Source organism: Salvelinus namaycush, chromosome 8 (genome assembly GCF_016432855.1).
Source record: "Salvelinus namaycush isolate Seneca chromosome 8, SaNama_1.0, whole genome shotgun sequence".
Taxonomy (NCBI): Eukaryota; Metazoa; Chordata; class Actinopteri; order Salmoniformes; family Salmonidae; genus Salvelinus; species Salvelinus namaycush.
Genome location: NC_052314.1, coordinates 18,253,866 through 18,272,868, shown reverse-complemented (window position 1 = coordinate 18,272,868; position 19,003 = coordinate 18,253,866). Strand labels below are relative to the sequence as shown.

At 44.7% G+C, this 19,003-nt stretch overlaps 1 protein-coding gene across 1 annotated transcript in view; it reads left to right on the top strand.

The window, feature by feature from the left end:
- Nucleotides 1-19,003, top strand: part of LOC120052469 (procollagen galactosyltransferase 2-like) — a 31,275-nt gene that overhangs the window by 10,697 nt on the left and 1,575 nt on the right. The window contains exons 2-11 of the mRNA XM_038999398.1: nucleotides 3,774-3,884; nucleotides 4,132-4,249; nucleotides 4,444-4,578; nucleotides 5,056-5,260; nucleotides 8,385-8,504; nucleotides 12,241-12,314; nucleotides 12,538-12,644; nucleotides 12,863-12,995; nucleotides 14,662-14,789; nucleotides 14,942-15,148. Of these exons, the coding sequence (XP_038855326.1) occupies nucleotides 3,774-3,884; nucleotides 4,132-4,249; nucleotides 4,444-4,578; nucleotides 5,056-5,260; nucleotides 8,385-8,504; nucleotides 12,241-12,314; nucleotides 12,538-12,644; nucleotides 12,863-12,995; nucleotides 14,662-14,789; nucleotides 14,942-15,148 (1,338 nt within the window). The remainder of the gene's footprint in view (nucleotides 1-3,773; nucleotides 3,885-4,131; nucleotides 4,250-4,443; nucleotides 4,579-5,055; nucleotides 5,261-8,384; nucleotides 8,505-12,240; nucleotides 12,315-12,537; nucleotides 12,645-12,862; nucleotides 12,996-14,661; nucleotides 14,790-14,941; nucleotides 15,149-19,003) is intronic.

Below are 19,003 nucleotides of genomic sequence, written 5' to 3'. Positions count from 1 at the left end.
ACACCTTCAAAATGAGCTGACATTTTAACACGCTCTCTCACACATACAGAACACAAACACACATGAACCGAAGTGCTAAAACACACATTATGATGCTATGTGCACCTATGAGTGTACAGATAAAAATATATATATATATACAGTATCCTACAAGCACATTTTTCCATTCACACATCATTGGCATTGAATTTCAGGCTTGGCTGCAGTGCGTGTGAGTGTGGTTAGGGGGATGTGGGGATGACCAGGGACTCAAGCTGCTGCTCTGTACCCTCCTTGGCTGATTCAGCCCTGGGGAGAGGAAATCGAGAAGCCTGGAAAGGATAGATCCTGCCGGAAACAGGACATGCATGTGTGGAATAGGAGATGGAGAGAGGAGATGGAATGATGAAGATTCACATAAATAAATTAAAGAAGAGACACAAAGGTGAAAGATAGAAAACCTGGCCTGTGTGCTTGCCTGTCCTCTGCCTGTACAGGCCCATAGAATCCACACACGCGCACACACACACATCACACACACACCATACATCACACACACACACCAACTGTTATCTTACATAAGGCAAAATGAGATGCCGCTTCCGTAATAGAAAATATCATAGTGTACTATGACAGAGCTGTGTGTTATGCCTGAAAGGGGCTGATCCAGTGAAGAATGACATACAGTCAGAAACCTTCAACTGCTAAATGCTTGAATAGGCTCCTTCTGGAATTGTGGGCAGATTTGAAAACGTTAGCATTTTAGTGGGGAATGTGGAAACCTAACCATATTGTCATCTGTTTGTTTTGTCTGTGTTCTAATGAGCATGGTGAGACATTTACTAAATAGGTTTTAGTTAGTATGAGACCTCACTGACTTGTATAAGGATGGCAAGGGAACAAAGGAATGAGAGGCAAACGCATGCTCCTGCACGCATACATGCACACACACGCGTCCTCATACAGAACGTAGGGAGATTCTTCTGTTTCTGAGCTTCTCACAGATCCACCCCATTCAAATCCTAGCCCAGAGCTCATTTGAAAATGACAGGTACCAACACATTTATTTCCTCCAGCAATATGGAATTTCATGGTTGAAAAAGACATGTCAAAGAGTGTGCACATCCATTCATTACCTCCACTAAATGTGTTTTACCCAGTGACAAAGACAGAGACCAGTTGTCAGAAGCGGGACTCATCCTTTACAGCATGTGTCCAACTCATTCCACAGAGGGCCGAGTGTCTGCGGGTTTTCGCTCCTCTCTTGTACTTGATTGATGAATTAAGGTCACTGATAAGTAAATAACTCCCCTCACCTGGTTGTCTAAGTCTTAAAGTTTAACACCCCTGCTTTACAGTTTACGTCCACATACCCAGTCATGTGCAAACACACTGTTTTAAAATGCCTTACATTACCATAAAACATGTATGTATTCTTCCTCACACAGGCTCAAACATGAACTCACACACACACACACACACACACACACACACACACACACACACACACACACACACACACACACACACACACACACACACACACACACACACACACACACACACACACACACACACACACACACACACACACACACACAGACGCCCCTGACACACACACGGTTGTTATTAACCCCAGGATTACCCCTGTGGTCCTTCGGGCAGTAAGGCCTACATTCTCTCTCCAGCTGTACTGACTGTGTCTGTCTGGAGATCTGTTAGTGTCTGGGTGTTAATACCAAGTCAACTGTCTGCCTGGAGATCTGTTAGTGTCTGGGTGTTAATACCAAGTCAACTGTCTGTCTGGAGATCTGTTAGTGTCTGGGTGTTAATACCAAGTCAACTGTCTGTCTGGAGATCTGTTAGTGTCTGGGTGTTAATACCAAGTCAACTGTCTGTCTGGAGATCTGTTAGTGTCTGGGTGTTAATACCAAGTCAACTGTCTGTCTGGAGATCTGTTAGTGTCTGGGTGTTAATACCAAGTCAACTGTCTGTCTGGAGATCTGTTAGTGTCTGGGTGTTAATACCAAGTCAACTGTCTGTCTGGAGATCTGTTAGTGTCTGGGTGTTAATACCAAGTCAACTGTCTGTCTGGAGATCTGTTAGTGTCTGGGTGTTAATACCAAGTCAACTGTCTGTCTGGAGATCTGTTAGTGTCTGGGTGTTAATACCAAGTCAACTGTCTGTCTGGAGATCTGTTAGTGTCTGGGTGTTAATACCAAGTCAACTGTCTGTCTGGAGATCTGTTAGTGTCTGGGTGTTAATACCAAGTCAACTGTCTGTCTGGAGATCTGTTAGTGTCTGGGTGTTAATACCAAGTCAACTGTCTGTCTGGAGGCCTCCCGGGTGGCGCAGTGGTCTAGGGCACTGCATCGCAGTGCTAACTGTGCCACCAGAGTCTCTGGGTTCGCGCCCAGGCTCTATCGCAGCCGGCCGCGACCGGGAGGTCCGTGGGGCGACGCACAATTGGGCTAGCGTCGTCCGGGTTAGGGAGGGTTTGGCCGGTAGGGATATCCTTGTCTCATCGCGCTCCAGCGACTCCTGTGGCGGGCCGGGCGCAGTGCGCGCTAACCAAGGGGGCCAGGTGCACGGTGTTTCCTCCGACACATTGGTGCGGCTGGCTTCCGGGTTGGAGGCGCGCTGTGTTAAAGAAGCAGTGCGGCTTGGTTGGGTTGTGCTTCGGAGGACGCATGGCTTTCGACCTTCGTCTCTCCCAATCCCGTACGGGAGTTGTAGCGATGAGACAAGATAGTAATTACTAGCGATTGGATACCACGAAAATTGGGGAGAAAAGGGGATCAAATTTTTTAAAAAAAATAATAAAAAATAAATAAAACTGTCTGTCTGGAGATCTGTTAGTGTCTGGGTGTTAATACCAAGTCAACTGTCTGTCTGGAGATCTGTTAGTGTCTGGGTGTTAATACCAAGTCAACTGTCTGTGCCGAAAGATCTCTCTCTGGACAGGGTTTCTGTGTGTCTTACAGGTGTCAATATTGTTATCTCTGAGCTCAGTGTGTGTGATGAATTGTGTCTACAGTGTTATCTCATGGTAAACTGTGTTAGCAGCTGTTTTGTTAAATGGGTGTTTACACACTGCTATCTCTGGTTTGTCTGCACTCTAACGTAGGGCGAGAGTTTGTCTGGAGAGGTTACAGCCAGGAATATTACAGCAAGCAGTGGAAAACTCCAGTTTGTGTTTGTGTGTGTGTGCTTGCCGTCAGTGACACAGCATCCTCTCTACAGACACTAGCCTCTCTCTCTCTGTCTCTCTATTGACCTTTTCCTCCATTAAGCACGTATTAGATGCAGAGAGAGAGAGAGAGTACTGTAGTTATCATCTCAAGGCCTTAGGCTATTACTGTCAGGCTACGACTCTGTAGAGGTGAGAGCGTGATAGCATGGGGTGAGAAAGGAAGGGTGAGTGTGTGACAGAGTTAGGGTAGGTGTGTGTGTGTGTGTGTGAGGACAGGGAACACGGTGTGCAGACAGTGGCAGCAGTGTGTGTGAGGACAGGATAGAGTTGTCCCAGCTGCGGTGCTGAACTGTACGCGCTGGCCTGTTTGTTTGTTGCTCCTTTTACTCTTCTGACTCACATAGGACACTGTGTGTCTGTGTGTGTTCATGTTTTGATCCTACACACACAGGATCAGCTGCAGCTATGTTTCCGTGTTGCTGTTGCCGTGTCGACACATTATCTTGATGCGTTATGTAGAAAGTTAGTGCTTAAATGTCTTGTTCCTGCATTGTCATGTGCGTTGTGTTGATATAGTGTCCCATGTTATATTGTGTCTCAGGGCAGCGACAGACCACAGTGTTGACAACAGCACAGCCATGCTGAGGGAGTGGCTGAAGCAGGCCCAGGACCAGTACCACTATGTGGAGTGGAGACCCATGGAGGAGCCCAAGTAAGTCTGACCACCCCCCCAGTGTCTGACTCCCCCCGTGCCTCTGACCACGCCCCCCAGTGTCTGACTCCCCCCCGTGCCTCTGACCACGCCCCCCCAGTGTCTGACTCTCAGCCTCAGGGAATCTCTCCTCACCCCATCTGTTCAGGTTCACATTCCTTAATTCTTGGAATCTCTGAAGTTCACTGCTCATTAAGGCATGGTGAATATGAGGTACTGATCGTAAAGCTTTTTGTCCTGTCCTCAGGTCCTATACTGATGAGTGGGGGCCCAAGCACTGGCCTCCGTCCCGCTTCAACCATGTGATGAAGCTGAGGCAGGCTGCTCTGAAGGCAGCACGGGAACGCTGGGCAGATTATATACTGGTGAGACAGAGATAATATTATACCTGTGAGATTATGTGTGACTTTAGTTTGTGGTATAATTGTATGTGAATGATGATACCTGCTTTCTCTCCGTCTCCGGTTGTCTTAGATTGTATACCTGCAATACTACATGTTTGTTAAATTACATTCTGTGAGATTATACATTATTCTGTTGTCTTTCTCTGTGTGTCTAGTTTGCAGACAGTGATAACCTGCTGACCAACCCCAGGATCCTGAACCTACTCATGGCTGAGAACCTGACTCTGGTGGCTCCCTTGCTGGAGTCTCGCTCTCTCTACTCCAACTTCTGGTGTGGCATCACTCCCCAGGTAAATAACCTGCAATAACCATGTAGCCCCACATAGACCTCACTCCTCTTTATGTGCCCTCTCTCTCCGTCAGCAAGCAAGTGAATGTTATGACCATTTGGTCTCTGTTCTTCACAAAGCTTACATACCTCTTAAAGTGATGCTCTAGAACTTTTGTATAATTTCAGCTAGTTGTTTTGAAAGTGCTGCTCTCGAGTCAAAACGGGTCCCCGTTTTTTGTGCACTATGTCATCCAATTGTGTACTACGTCATTCATATCGTAGGATATGTTACGTTCTGCAATTATTGTATTTTTTTTGCAATTCGTATGTTACGAATCTAATTCGTACAATATTTTACGAATTTGTTGTGCTTAAGATCCCGGACTGCATCTTTAAGAATCGCGGACTGCATCTTTAAATCTATCTATATTTCCCGTCCCCCTCTCCCACCTTCTCTCCTTTCCTTTCTCTCCATCTCTTTATCTCTGTCTCCCAGGGTTACTATAAGCGTACTCCAGACTACCAGCCAATCAGGGAGTGGAAGCGTCTGGGTTGCTTCGCCGTACCCATGGTGCACTCTACCTTCCTGTTAGACCTGAGGCGTGACGCCAGTCGGGAGCTGGCCTTCTACCCCCCTCACCCTGATTACAGCTGGGCCTTCGATGACATCATGGTATTCTCCTTCTCCGCCCGACAGGCAGGTCAGAGTTTAACTCCCTCCCACCCCCCGCCATGTGTGGTCACCATGATCCTGTCCAGACACAACACCCTAGTTCATGTTGTTGGATGTGTTGTAAAAACATAGCCCTGAGTACAAGACACCCCACCCACATACAGCCTGGTTCAGATACAACCCCTAGTCCCAACCACCAACACAGTGAAATCAAAGTCCTTATGGCTCCACCCAGCCTTCCATTCAGGCCCAGGGGGTCATTTATTTAACCAGGCAAGTCAGTTAAGAACAAATTCTTATTTACAATGACAGCCTACCAGGGAACATTGGGTTAACTGCCTCGTTCAGGGGCAGAACAACAGATTTTTTACCTTGTCAGCTCGGGGATTTGATCCAGCAACCTTTTGGTTACTGGACCAACACTCTAACCACTAGGCTACCTGCCGTCCCAAATGTAAGAAGCTTACGATTGCTTCAGATCTGCAAATACAAATACTCTGTGTTTTAATAGTTCTGAGGGTACTTCTGTGTCTTGTGTTGAATACATGTTTTACAATAGAACCCATCATGTGTTTAATGGAGGGAGACAAGGCAGGCTGGGTAATTGACACCGGATTTGTGACTTTCGGACTTCCCTGATTGTGTGGGATTATTTGATGTGGCTTGTGATCGGTAGGGCACAAACAGAACTAGTAAACACATAACTTTTAAATACATAACACAAATTCTTACATACACTTACATACACACAGTAATACACACAGCCATTTTCCTCAGCAATCTACACACGATACCCCATAATGACAAAGCGAAAACAGGTTTTTGATTTTTTTTGCAATGTTATTAAAAATAAAAAACAGTTTCCATTGATCATCCTTGAGATGTTTCTACAACTTGATTGGAGTACACCTGTGGTAAATTCAATTGATTGGACATGATTTGGAAAGGCACACACCTGTCTATACAAGGTCCCACAATTGACAGTGCATGTCATAGCAAAAACCAAGCCATGAGGTCGGAGGAATTGTCCGTAGAGACAGAATTGTGTCAAGGCACAGATCTGGGGAAGGGTACCAAATAATGTCTGCTGCATTGAAGGTCCACAAGAACACAGTGACCTCCATCATTCTTAAATGGAAGAAGTTTGGAACCACTAAGACTCTTCCTAGAGCTGGCCGTCCGGCCAAACTGAGCAATCGGTGGAGAAGGGCCTTGGTCAGGGAAGTGACCAAGAACCCGATGGTCACTCTGACAGAGCTCTAGAGTTCCTCTGTGGAGAAGGGAGACACTTCCAGAAGGACAACCATCTCTGCAGCACTCCACCAATCAGGCCTTTATGGTAGAGAGGCCAGACGGAAGCCACTCCTCAGTAAAAGACACATGACAGCCTGCTTGGAGTTTGCCAAAAAGCACCTAAAGACTCCCAGACCATGAGAAACAAGGTTCTCTGGTCTGATGAAACCAAGATTGAACTATTTGACCTGAATGCCAAGCGTCACGTCTGGAGGAAACCTGGCACCATCCCTACGGTGAAGCATGGTGGTGGCAGCATCATGCTGTGGGGATGTTTTTAAGCGGCAGGGACTGGGAGACTAGTCAGGATTGAGGCAAAGATGAATGTAACAAAGTACAGAGAGATCCTTGATGAAAACCTGCTCCAGAGCACTCAGGACCTCAGACTGGGGTGAAGGTTCACCTTCCAACAGGACAACGACCCTAAGCACACAGTCAAGACAACGCAGGAGTGGCTTCGGGACAAGTTTCTGAATGTCCTTGAGTGGCCCAGCCAGATCCCAGACTTGAACCAGATCAAACATCTCTGGAAAGACCTGAAAATAGCTGTGCAGCAACGCTCCCCATCCAACCTGACAGAGCTTGAGAGGATCTGCAGAGAAGAATGGGAGAAACTCCCCAAATACAGGTGTGCCAAGCTTGTAGCGTCATACCCAAGAAGACTCGAGGTTGTAATCTCTGCCAAAGGTGCTTCAACAAAGTACTGAGTAAAGGGTTTGAATCCTTATGTAAATGTAATTTTTCAGTTTTTTATGTTTAATAAATTAGCAAAAATGTCAAAAAACCTGTTTTCGGTTTGTCATTATGGAGTATTGTGTGTAGATTAATGAGGAGGGAAAAGTATTCCATACATTTTAGAATAAGGCTGTAATGTAACAAAATGTGGAAAAGGTCAAGGAGTTTGAATACTTTCCGAAGGCACTGTACAATCATGTTACAGTGTTTTTGGGTGTAGTAGTGTTTCTTTCCAGATATCCAGATGTGTCAGTGTGTTTTGGATTTACTCTGTGTGACTGTGTGTTGACAGATGTCCAGGTGTATGCATGTGTCTGTGTGTTTTTGATTTACTCTGTGTGACTGTGTGTTGACAGATGTCCAGGTGTATGTGTGTATCAGTGTGTTTTTGATTTACTCTGTGTGACTGTGTGTTGACAGATGTCCAGGTGTATGTGTGTATCAGTGTGTTTTTGATTTACTCTGTGTGACTGTGTGTTGACAGATGTCCAGGTGTATGTGTGTATCAGTGTGTTTTTGATTTACTCTGTGTGACTGTGTGTTGACAGATGTCCAGGTGTATGTGTGTATCAGTGTGTTTTTGATTTACTCTGTGTGACTGTGTGTTGACAGATGTCCAGGTGTATGTGTGTATCAGTGTGTTTTTGATTTACTCTGTGTGACTGTGTGTTGACAGATGTCCAGGTGTATGTGTGTATCAGTGTGTTTTTGATTTACTCTGTGTGACTGTGTGTTGACAGATGTCCAGGTGTATGTGTGTATCAGTGTGTTTTTGATTTACTCTGTGTGACTGTGTGTTGACAGATGTCCAGGTGTATGTGTGTATCAGTGTGTTTTTGATTTACTCTGTGTGACTGTGTGTTGACAGATGTCCAGGTGTATGTGTGTATCAGTGTGTTTTTGATTTACTCTGTGTGACTGTGTGTTGACAGATGTCCAGGTGTATGTGTGTATCAGTGTGTTTTTGATTTACTCTGTGTGACTGTGTGTTGACAGATGTCCAGGTGTATGTGTGTATCAGTGTGTTTTTGATTTACTCTGTGTGACTGTGTGTTGACAGATGTCCAGGTGTATGTGTGTATCAGTGTGTTTTTGATGACCTCTGTGTGACTGTGTGTTGACAGATGTGCAGATGTATGTGTGTAACAGAGAACACTATGGCTTCCTGCCGGTTCCTCTGAAGGCCTCACAGAATGTTGACGAGGAGAAGGAGAGCTTCACACACACTATCGCTGAGGCCATGAGTAAGCACACACACACACACACACACACACACACACACACACACACACACACACACACACACACACACACACACACACACACACACACACGCCCACACACACACACACACACACACACACACACACACACACACACACACACACACACACACACACACACACACTACTTTCTAAATCAAAATAAACGCCTCTTTTACTTTGTCAGATTTCTACCTCTCCTTCAAAAGGATCCTTCATCTCTGTTATCTCCCATTTTAATTTAGCCTCTTCTCTGACAATACACAAAACCTATCCTTAACCCTGAACTTTTCCCTTACCCTAAGGCCTGCTGCAGTGCCTCTATTTCACTCTCTTTTTCCTTCCCCCTCCTCACCCTCCCACAGTTTTCTCTCTGCTTATGGGAATGGGAAATAAACCAGTGTGACCCTAGAGGAAATACTCTCTCTGATTCCACGCTGCTGTATTAACTCTAACTCTGACACCCTCTGTCTGTATTAACTCTGTATTAACTCTAACTCTGACTCCTCTGTCTGTATTAACCCTGTATTAACTCCAACTCTGACTCCTCTGTCTGTATTTACTCTGTATTAACTCTGTATTAACTCTGTATTAACTCTGTATTAACTCTAACTCTGACTCCTCTCTCTGTATTAACTCTGTATTAACTCTAACTCTGACACCCTCTGTCTGTATTTACTCTGTATTAACTCTGTATTAACTCTAACTCTGACACCCTCTGTCTGTATTAACTCTGTATTAACTCTAACTCGGACTCCTCTGTCTGTATTAACTCTGTATTAACTCTAACTCTGACACCCTCTGTCTGTATTACCTCTGTATTAACTCTGAATTCTCTGTCTGTATTAACTCTGTATTAACTCTGACTCCTATGTCTGTTTTAACTCTATATTAACTATAACTCCTCTGTCTGTATTAACTCCAACTCTGACTCCTCTGTATGTATTAACTCTAACTCTGACTCCTCTGTCTGTATTAACTCCAACTCTGACTCCTCTGTCTGTATTAACTCCAACTCTGACTCCTCTGTCTGTATTAACTCTGTATTAACTCTGACTCCTCTGTCTGTTTTAACTCTATATTAACTCTAACTCCTCTGTCTGTATTAACTCTGACTCCTCTGTCTGTTTTAACTCTATATTAACTCTGACACCCTCTGTCTGTATTACCTCTGTATTAACTCTGGCTCCTCTGTCTGTATTAACTCTGTATTAACTCTGGCTCCTCTGTCTGTATTAACTCTGTATTAACTCTGACTCCTCTGTCTGTATTAACTCTGTATTAACTCTGACTCCTCTGTCTGTATTAACTCTGTATTAACTCTGACTCCTCTGTCTGTATTAACTCCAACTCTGACTCTTCTGTCTGTATTAACTCTGTATTAACTCTGACTCCTCTGTCTGTATTAACTCTATTAACTCTGACTCCTCTGTCTGTATTAACTCCAACGCTGACTCTTCTGTCTGTATTAACTCTGTATTAACTCTGACTCCTCTGTCTGTTTTAACTCTATATTAACTCTAACTCCTCTGTCTGTATTAACTCTATATTAACTCGGACTCCTCTGTCTGTTTTAACTCTATATTAACTCTGACACCCTCTGTCTGTATTACCTCTGTATTAACTCTGGCTCCTCTGTCTGTATTACCTCTGTATTAACTCTGACTCCTCTGTCTGTATTAACTCTGTATTAACTCTGACTCCTCTGTCTGTATTAACTCCAACTCTGACTCTTCTGTCTGTATTAACTCTGTATTAACTCTGACTCCTCTGTCTATATTAACTCTGTATTAACTCTGACTCCTCTGTCTGTATTAACTCCAACTCTGACTCTTCTGTCTGTATTAACTCTGTATTAACTCTGAATTCTCTGTCTGTATTAACTCTGTATTAACTCTGACTCCTCTGTCTGTATTAACTCCAACTCTGACTCTTCTGTCTGTATTAACTCTGTATTAACTCTGACTCCTCTGTCTGTATTAACTCTGTATTAACTCTGACTCCTCTGTCTGTATTAACTCCAACTCTGACTCCTCTGTCTGTATTAACTCTGTATTAACTCTGACTCCTCTGTCTGTTTTAACTCTATATTAACTCTAACTCCTCTGTCTGTATTAACTCTATATTAACTCGGACTCCTCTGTCTGTTTTAACTCTATATTAACTCTGACTCCTCTGTCTGTATTACCTCTGTATTAACTCTGGCTCCTCTGTCTGTATTACCTCTGTATTAACTCTGACTCCTCTGTCTGTATTAACTCTGTATTAACTCTGACTCCTCTGTCTGTATTAACTCCAACTCTGACTCTTCTGTCTGTATTAACTCTGTATTAACTCTGACTCCTCTGTCTGTATTAACTCTGTATTAACTCTGACTCCTCTGTCTGTATTAACTCCAACTCTGACTCCTCTGTCTGTATTAACTCTGTATTAACTCTGACTCCTCTGTCTGTTTTAACTCTATATTAACTCTAACTCCTCTGTCTGTATTAACTCTATATTAACTCGGACTCCTCTGTCTGTTTTAACTCTATATTAACTCTGACACCCTCTGTCTGTATTACCTCTGTATTAACTCTGGCTCCTCTGTCTGTATTACCTCTGTATTAACTCTGACTCCTCTGTCTGTATTAACTCTGTATTAACTCTGACTCCTCTGTCTGTATTAACTCCAACTCTGACTCTTCTGTCTGTATTAACTCTGTATTAACTCTGACTCCTCTGTCTATATTAACTCTGTATTAACTCTGACTCCTCTGTCTGTATTAACTCTGAATTCTCTGTCTGTATTAACTCTGTATTCACTCTGACTCCTCTGTTTGTATTAATTCTGACTCCTCTGTCTGTATTAACTCTGTATTAACTCTGACTCCTCTGTCTTTATTAACTCTGACTCCTATGTCTGTATTAACTCTGTATTAACTCGATCTCCTCTGTCTGTATTAACTCCAACTCTGACTCCTCTGTCTGTATTAACTCTAACTCTGACACCCTCTGTCTGTATTACCTCTGTATTAACTCTGGCTCCTCTGTCTGTATTACCTCTGTATTAACTCTGACTCCTCTGTCTGTATTAACTCCAACTCTGACTCCTCTGTCTGTATTAACTCTGACTCCTCTGTCTGTATTACCTCTGTATTAACTCTGGCTCCTCTGTCTGTATTACCTCTGTATTAACTCTGACTCCTCTGTCTGTATTAACTCTGTATTAACTCTGACTCCTCTGTCTGTATTAACTCCAACTCTGACTCCTCTGTCTGTATTAACTCTGTATTAACTCTGAATTCTCTGTCTGTATTAACTCTGTATTCACTCTGACTCCTCTGTCTGTATTAATTCTGACTCCTCTGTCTGTATTAACTCTGACCCCTCTGTCTTTATTAACTCTGACTCCTATGTCTGTATTAACTATGTATTAACTCTGAATTCTCTGTCTGTATTAACTCTGTATTAACTCTGACTCCACTGTCTGTTTTAACTCTATATTAACTATAACTCCTCTGTCTGTATTAACTCCAACTCTGACTCCTCTGTATGTATTAACTCCAACTCTGACTTCTCTGTATGTATTAACTCTAACTCTGACTCCTCTGTCTGTATTAACTCCAACTCTGACTCCTCTGTCTGTGTTAACTCTGTATTAACTCTAACTCTGACTCCTCTGTCTGTATTAACCCTGTATTAACTCTAACTCTGACTCCTCTTAATGTGTTAACAGTTGACCACAACATAGCGCCCTCAGAGTACTTGTACAATCCCCAGATGCCGCAGGACAAGATGGGTTTTGATGAGGTACAGTAAGACACTGGCCCAGACTGTTTAGAGGAATTGGTTTATATTGAGAGTTCATCCGCCTTTCTTTGATGTGACATTCATTTCTTCCCCTCCATTTCCTGCTCTTCCTTACATCTGTTTCCTTCCTCCACTACCCCCATGGCTCTCCCCCTACTTCCTACTCTGCCTTCCTACTGATTGCTCCCTCCCTCTCTCTGCCCCTTCCCTCCCTCCGTCTCAGATCTTCCTGATCAATCTGAAACGTCGTCTGGACAGGAGACAGAGAATGTTGAGCACCATGACCTCTCTGGGTCTGCAGGCCACCCTTACTGATGCAGTGGATGGCAAGTAGGTCTCACCCATGCACGTACACAGGACTGCACAGCTGCATGGGACACTATGGTTTACATTAGTTCTCTGTTCATTGATCCCAATCCCTCTCTCTCTCTCTCTCTCTCTCTCTCTCTCTCTCTCTCTCTCTCTCTCTCTCTCTCTCTCTCTCTCTCTCTCTCTCTCTCTTTCTCTTTCTCTCTTTCTCTCTTTTTCCTTCCCTCGCTCTCTCTCAGGGCTCTGAACACTTCTCAGCTGCAGGCGTTGGGTATAGAGATGATTCCAGGTTATAAGGACCCGTACTCTGGCCGTGTTCTAACCAGAGGAGAGATAGGCTGCTTCCTCAGCCACCACTCCACCTGGGTACAGGTGTGCTCAACTAACCTCACTAAATCAAATCAAATATTATTACTCACATACACAGTTTATAGCAGGCATAAAAGGTGTGCCAGCTCCCTCAACATTGTAGTACAATAATCCATATCCATAATAGACATATAAAAAAGAACAAATAGTAGTAGCCTGATATGTACACAAGAGGATCTGCAGTGTAGATAATGAATGTGTCAAGAATGACTGTATTTACAAATAGAAAGTGGGTAGTGTGTTGGTCACGCAGTTGAACAAATTATATATAATAGAACAGCTGCATTGATTGTGTGTGTGTATGTGTGTGTGTGTGTGTGTGGGAGTCTGTGTTATTGTGTGTTTGTTTATGGGTGGTTGTGTGTGTGCTTGTGTGTAAGGGGTGGATGTGTGGAGAGTCAGAGAAAATAGTCTCTAATGTGCAGATAGTCTCTAAGGTGCAGATAGTCTCTAAGGTGCAGATAGTCTCTAAGGTGCAGATAGTCTCTAAGGTGCAGATAGTCTCTAAGGTGCAGATAGTCTCTAAGGTGCAGATAGTCTCTAAGGTGCAGATAGTCTCTAAGGTGCAGATAGTCTCTAAGGTGCAGATAGTCTCTAAGGTGCAGGCCTGTGCAGGGAGACAGCTACACTACCGTTCAAACGTTTTGGGTCACTTAGAAACTTCCTTGTAGCCTTCATTTCTCAGAACAAGAATACACTGACAAGTTTCAGAAGAAAGGTCTTTGTTTCTTGACATTTTGAACCTGTAATCGAACCCACAAATGCTGATGTTCCAGATACTCAACTAGTCTAAAGAAGGCCAGTTGTATTGCTTCTTTAATCAGAACAACAGTTTTCAGCTGTGCTAATCTAATTGCAAAAGGGTTTTCTAATGATCAATTGGCCTTTTAAAATGATAAACTTGGATTAGCTAACACAACGTGCCATTGGAACACAGGAGTGATGGTTGCTGATAATGGGCCTCTGCACGCCTATGTAGATAGATATTCCATAAAAAATCTGCCGTTTCCAGCTACAATAGTCATTTACAACATTAACCATGTCTACACTTTCTGATCAATTTGATGTTATTTTAATGGACAAAAATGTGCTTTTCTTTCAAAAACAAGGACGTTTCTGAGTGACCCCAAACTTTTGAACGGTAGTATAGGTTTAGCTGTTCAGCAGTCTGATGGCCTGGTGGTAGAAGCTGTCTCGGAGCCTGTTGGACCGAATCCCAATGCTCCGATACTGCTTGCCAGATGGTAACAGAGTGAACAGTCCATGGCTCGGGACTGGAGTCCGTGACGATCTTACGAGCCTTCCTCAAACACTGCCTGGTGTAGATGTCCTGGAGGGCTGGGAGCTCGCCCCCAGTGATGTATTGGGCCGTCCGCACCACCCTCTGTAGAGCCTTGCGGTTGAGGGCAGTGCAGTTATCATACCAGGCAGTGATGCAGCCGGTGAAGATGCTCTCGATGGTGCAGCTGTAGAACTTGAGAATTGAGGGCCCATGAGGCGCTGTTGCGCCTTCTTCACCACAGTGTCGCTGTGATTGGTCCATGTCAGGTTCTCTGTGAAGAGGAACTTGAAGCTTTTGACCCTATCCATTGCAGCCTGTCGATGCCAATAGTGGTTGTGTGCTATTGCATATTCGTGACTCCAGGCCTATTCTCTGTGCTGTTGTCAGTTGGCAGAGCGTGGTCTTTCCAAGGTGCTGGTGTTGGAGGATGACGTGAGATTTGAGCCCAGATTTAAGAGGCGAATGATGACCATCATGGAGGAAGTAGAGAAGGCCCAGCTGGACTGGGATCTCATGTAAGAACGATGTCTACAAGTAGCATTGTTATGATGTGTAATTATTAATTGTGAGCTTATGTATAATGAATTGAATCACTCTTCTTCACCCCCTCCCTTCTTTTCTATCTCTCTCTCTCTGTCTCTCTCTCCCTCCCTCTGTTCTCATACAGCTATGTGGGGCGGAAGCGTATGCAAGTGCGTCAGCCGGAGCGTTCAGTGGAAGGGGTTAATAACCTGGTGGAGGCGGACTACTCTTATTGGACGCTGGGCTATGCTCTGTCAGCGCAGGGTGCCAGGAAGCTGCTGGCTGCTCAGGCCTTCAGCAAGATGCTACCTGTTGATGAGTTCCTCCCCGTCATGTTCAACAAACACCCCAAGTAAGGGACTGGCTGGCTGCACTGTGGCTGACATAGACAGGGCGACAGACACGGGGAGGAGAGAAAAATTTGCAGTTTTATTTTGCCTTAGGGTGGAGGCAAATGTTTTCAGTTTTTAATATGATCAATGGGCCCCACCCCGGTTGGTAAATCAAACACACTTTCTACAAGTTTAGATAGTCTAGCAGCCAGCTAACTGACCAATCTTTTCTTATTTTTTTTGCTGACATGGGCTAATTAAGTGACTGCTGACGCACAACCAAATTTCAAAATTGCACCATGTGTATTCTATTATTCTAACTCTCAACAGTAAGTTGAGACCCCGACAGAGTTTTTAATTTATATGTTTTTATTTTTGGTCCGTGGGTCCGTCCCTGATATAGGCTCTGTGGTATGGTGAGTGGTGTTCCTTATTGGTGTTTTAGAGTTACTTTATTAAAGATATTTATTTTATTTCACCTTTATTTAACAAGGTAGGCTAGTTGAGAACAAGTTTTCATTTACAACCGCGACCTGGCCAAGATAAAGAAAAGCAGTGCGACAAAAACAACAACACAGAGTTACACATAAACAAACGTACAGTCAATAACACAATAGAAAAATCTATGTACAGTGTGTGCAAATGTAGAAGAGTAGGGAGATAAGGCAATAAATAGACCATAGAGGCGAAATAATGACAATTTAGCATTAACACTGGAGTGATAGATGTGCAGATGATGATGTGCAAGTAGAGATACTGGGGTGCAAAAGAGCAAGAGGATAAATAACAATATGGGGATGAGGTAGTCGGGTGTGCTATTTACAGATTGGCTGTGTACAGGTACAGTGATCGGTAAGCTGCTCTAACAGCTGATGCTTAAAGTTAGAGAGGGAGATAAGTCTCCATCTTCAGGGATTTTTGCAATTTGTTCCAGTCATTGGCAGCAGAGAACTGGAAGGAAAGGCGGCCAAAGAAAGTGTTGGGTTTGGGGATGACCAGTGCAATATACCTGCTGGAGCGCGTGCTACGGGTGGGTGTTGCTATGGTGACCAGTGAGCTGAGATAAGGCGGGGCTTTACCTAGCAAAGACTTATAGATGACCTGAAGCCAGTGGGTTTGGGGACGAATATGTAGCAAGGGCCAGCCAACAAGAGCATACAGTTCGCAGTGGTGGGTAGTGTATGGGGCTTTGGTGACAAAAAGGATGGCACGGTGACAGACTACATCCAGTTTGCTGAGTAGAGTGTTGGAGGCTATTTTGTAAATGACATCGCCCGAAGTCAAGGATCGGTAAGATAGTCAGTTTTACGAGGGTATGTTTGGCAGCATGAGTGAAGGAGGCTTTGTTGCGAAATAGGAAGCCGATTCTATATTTAATTTTGTATTGGAGATGCTTAATGTGAGTCTGGAAGGAGAGTTTACAGTCTAATCAGACACCTAGGTATTTGTATTTGTCCACATACTCTAAGTCAGAACCTTCCAGAGTAGTGTTGTTAGTCGGGCGGGCGGGTGTGGGCAGCAATCGGTTGAAGAGCATGCATTTAGTTTTACGAGCATTTAAAAGCAGTTGGAGGCCATGGAAGGAGTGTTGTATGACATTGAAGCTCGTTTGGAGGTTTGTTAACACAGTGTCCAAAGAAGGGCCAGATGTGTACAGAATGGTGTCGTCTGTGTAAAGGTGGAGCTGAGAATTACCAACAGCAAGAGCGACATCATTGATATATACAGAGAAAAGAGTCTGCCCGAGAATTGAACCCTGTGGCAACCCCATAGAGACTGCCAGAAGTCCGGACAACAGGCCCTCCGATTTGACACACTGAACTCTATCTGAGAAGTAGTTGGTGAACCAGGCGAGGCAGTCATTTGAGAAACCAAGGCTATTGAGTCTGCCGATAAGAATGTGGTGATTGACAGAGTCGAAAGCCTTGGCCAGGTCGATGAAGACAGCTGCACAGTACTGTCTTTTATCGATGGTGGTTATGATATCGTTCAGGACCTTGAGCGTGGCTGAGGTGCACCCATGACCAGCTCGGAAACCAGATTGCATAGTGGAGAAGGTACGGTGGGATTCGAAATGGTTGGTGATCTGTTTGTTAACTTGGCTTTCAAAGATTTTAGAAAGGCAGGGCGGGATTGATATAGGTCTGTAGCAGTTTGGGTCTAGAGTGTCTCCCCCTTTGAAGAGGGGGATGACCACGGCAGCTTTCCAATCTTTGGGGATCTCAGACGATACGAAAGAGAGGTTGAACAGGCTAGTAATTGGGGTTGCAACAATTTTGGCGGATAATTTTAGAAAGAGAGGGTCCAGATTGTCTAGCCCAGCTGATTTGTAGTGATCCAGATTTTGCAGCTCTTTCAGAACATCAGCTGTCTGGATTTGGGTGAAGGAGAAGCGGATGGGGCTTGGGCAAATTGCTGCAGGGAGTGCAGAGCTGTTGGCCGGAGTAGGGGTAGCCAGGTGGAAAGCATGGCCAGCCGTAGAAAATTGCTTTTTGAAATTATCGATTATCGTAGATTTATCGGTGGTGACAGTGTTTCCTAGTATCAGTGCGGTGGGCAGCTGGGAGGAGGTGCTCTTATTCTCCATGGACTTTACAGAGTCCCAAAACTTTTTGAAATTAGTGCTACAGGATGCAAATTTCTGTTTGAAAAAGCTAGCCTTAGCTTTCCTAACTGACTGCGTATATTGGTCCCTGACTTCCCTGAGAAGTTGCATATCGTGGGGGCAATTCCATGCTAATGCAGAACGCCACAGGATGTTTTTGTGCTGGTCAAGGGCAGTCAAGTCTGGGGTGAACCAAGAGGTATATCTATTCTTAGTTCTACATTTTTGAATGGGGCATGCTTATTTAAGATGGTGAGGGAAGCACTTTTAAAGAGCAACCAGGCATCCTCTACTGACAGGATGAGGTCAATATCCTTCCAGGATACCCGGGCCAGGTCGATTGGAAAGGCCTGCTCGCTGAAGTGTTTTAGGGAGCGTTTGACAGTGATGAGGGGTGGTCGTTTGACCGCAGACCCATTATGGATGCAGGCAATGAGGCAGTGATCGCTGAGATCCTGATTGAATCTCTGGCACTCTTCTTTTCTCTCCCCCTCTCTCTCTCTCCTGTACAGAGTGAGTCCCTGATACACAGGCCAGGGATTGTTCCCAGGGATAAATGGGTACTCTCTGTCTCTGCACCCTGCCCTCTGCCTCTCCTTGCTCCCCTGCCCATTTTCCCTCCCTCCCTCCCTCCCTCCCTCCCTCCCTCCCTCCCTCCCTCCCTCCCTCCCTCCCTCCCTCCCTCCCTCCCTCCCTTTCTCTCTCTCATCTCTCTCCCCTACCCCACTCTGCCCCCCCCCCCTCTCTCTCCCTCACTCTCCTCTACCCCTCTTTGCCCTTTTCCCTCTGTCCTCCCCTCTCTTCCCCCTCTCTCTCGCTCCCTTTCCCTTGCTCTGCCTCTCGGAGGAATGTGGGTCCGGAATGTCTCTTCCTGCTGCTGGTGAGAGGGACAGGATTCCCATTGATCCAGAGCTCAGTATGAGGGTGGGGTGTAGATATGTGTGTGTATTACTATATAAATACACAGGAGTGTGTGCGAGTATGTATTAGTTTGTATGCGTGTGTGCTTCTAAGTGCGTGTGTGCATGTCTGTGTGTGTGTGAGAGTATAAATCACTACATAAATACACACAGAGAGAGAGAGAGAGAGAGAGAGAGAGAGAGAGAGAGAGAGAGAGAGAGAGAGAGAGAGAGAGAGAGAGAGAGAGAGAGAGAGAGAGAGAGAGAGAGAGAGAGAGAGAGAGAGAGAGAGAGAGAGAGAGAGAGAGAGAGAGAGAGAGAGAGAGAGAGAGTGTGTGTGTGTAAGGGATGCCCTGCAGTCTCTCTTCTGC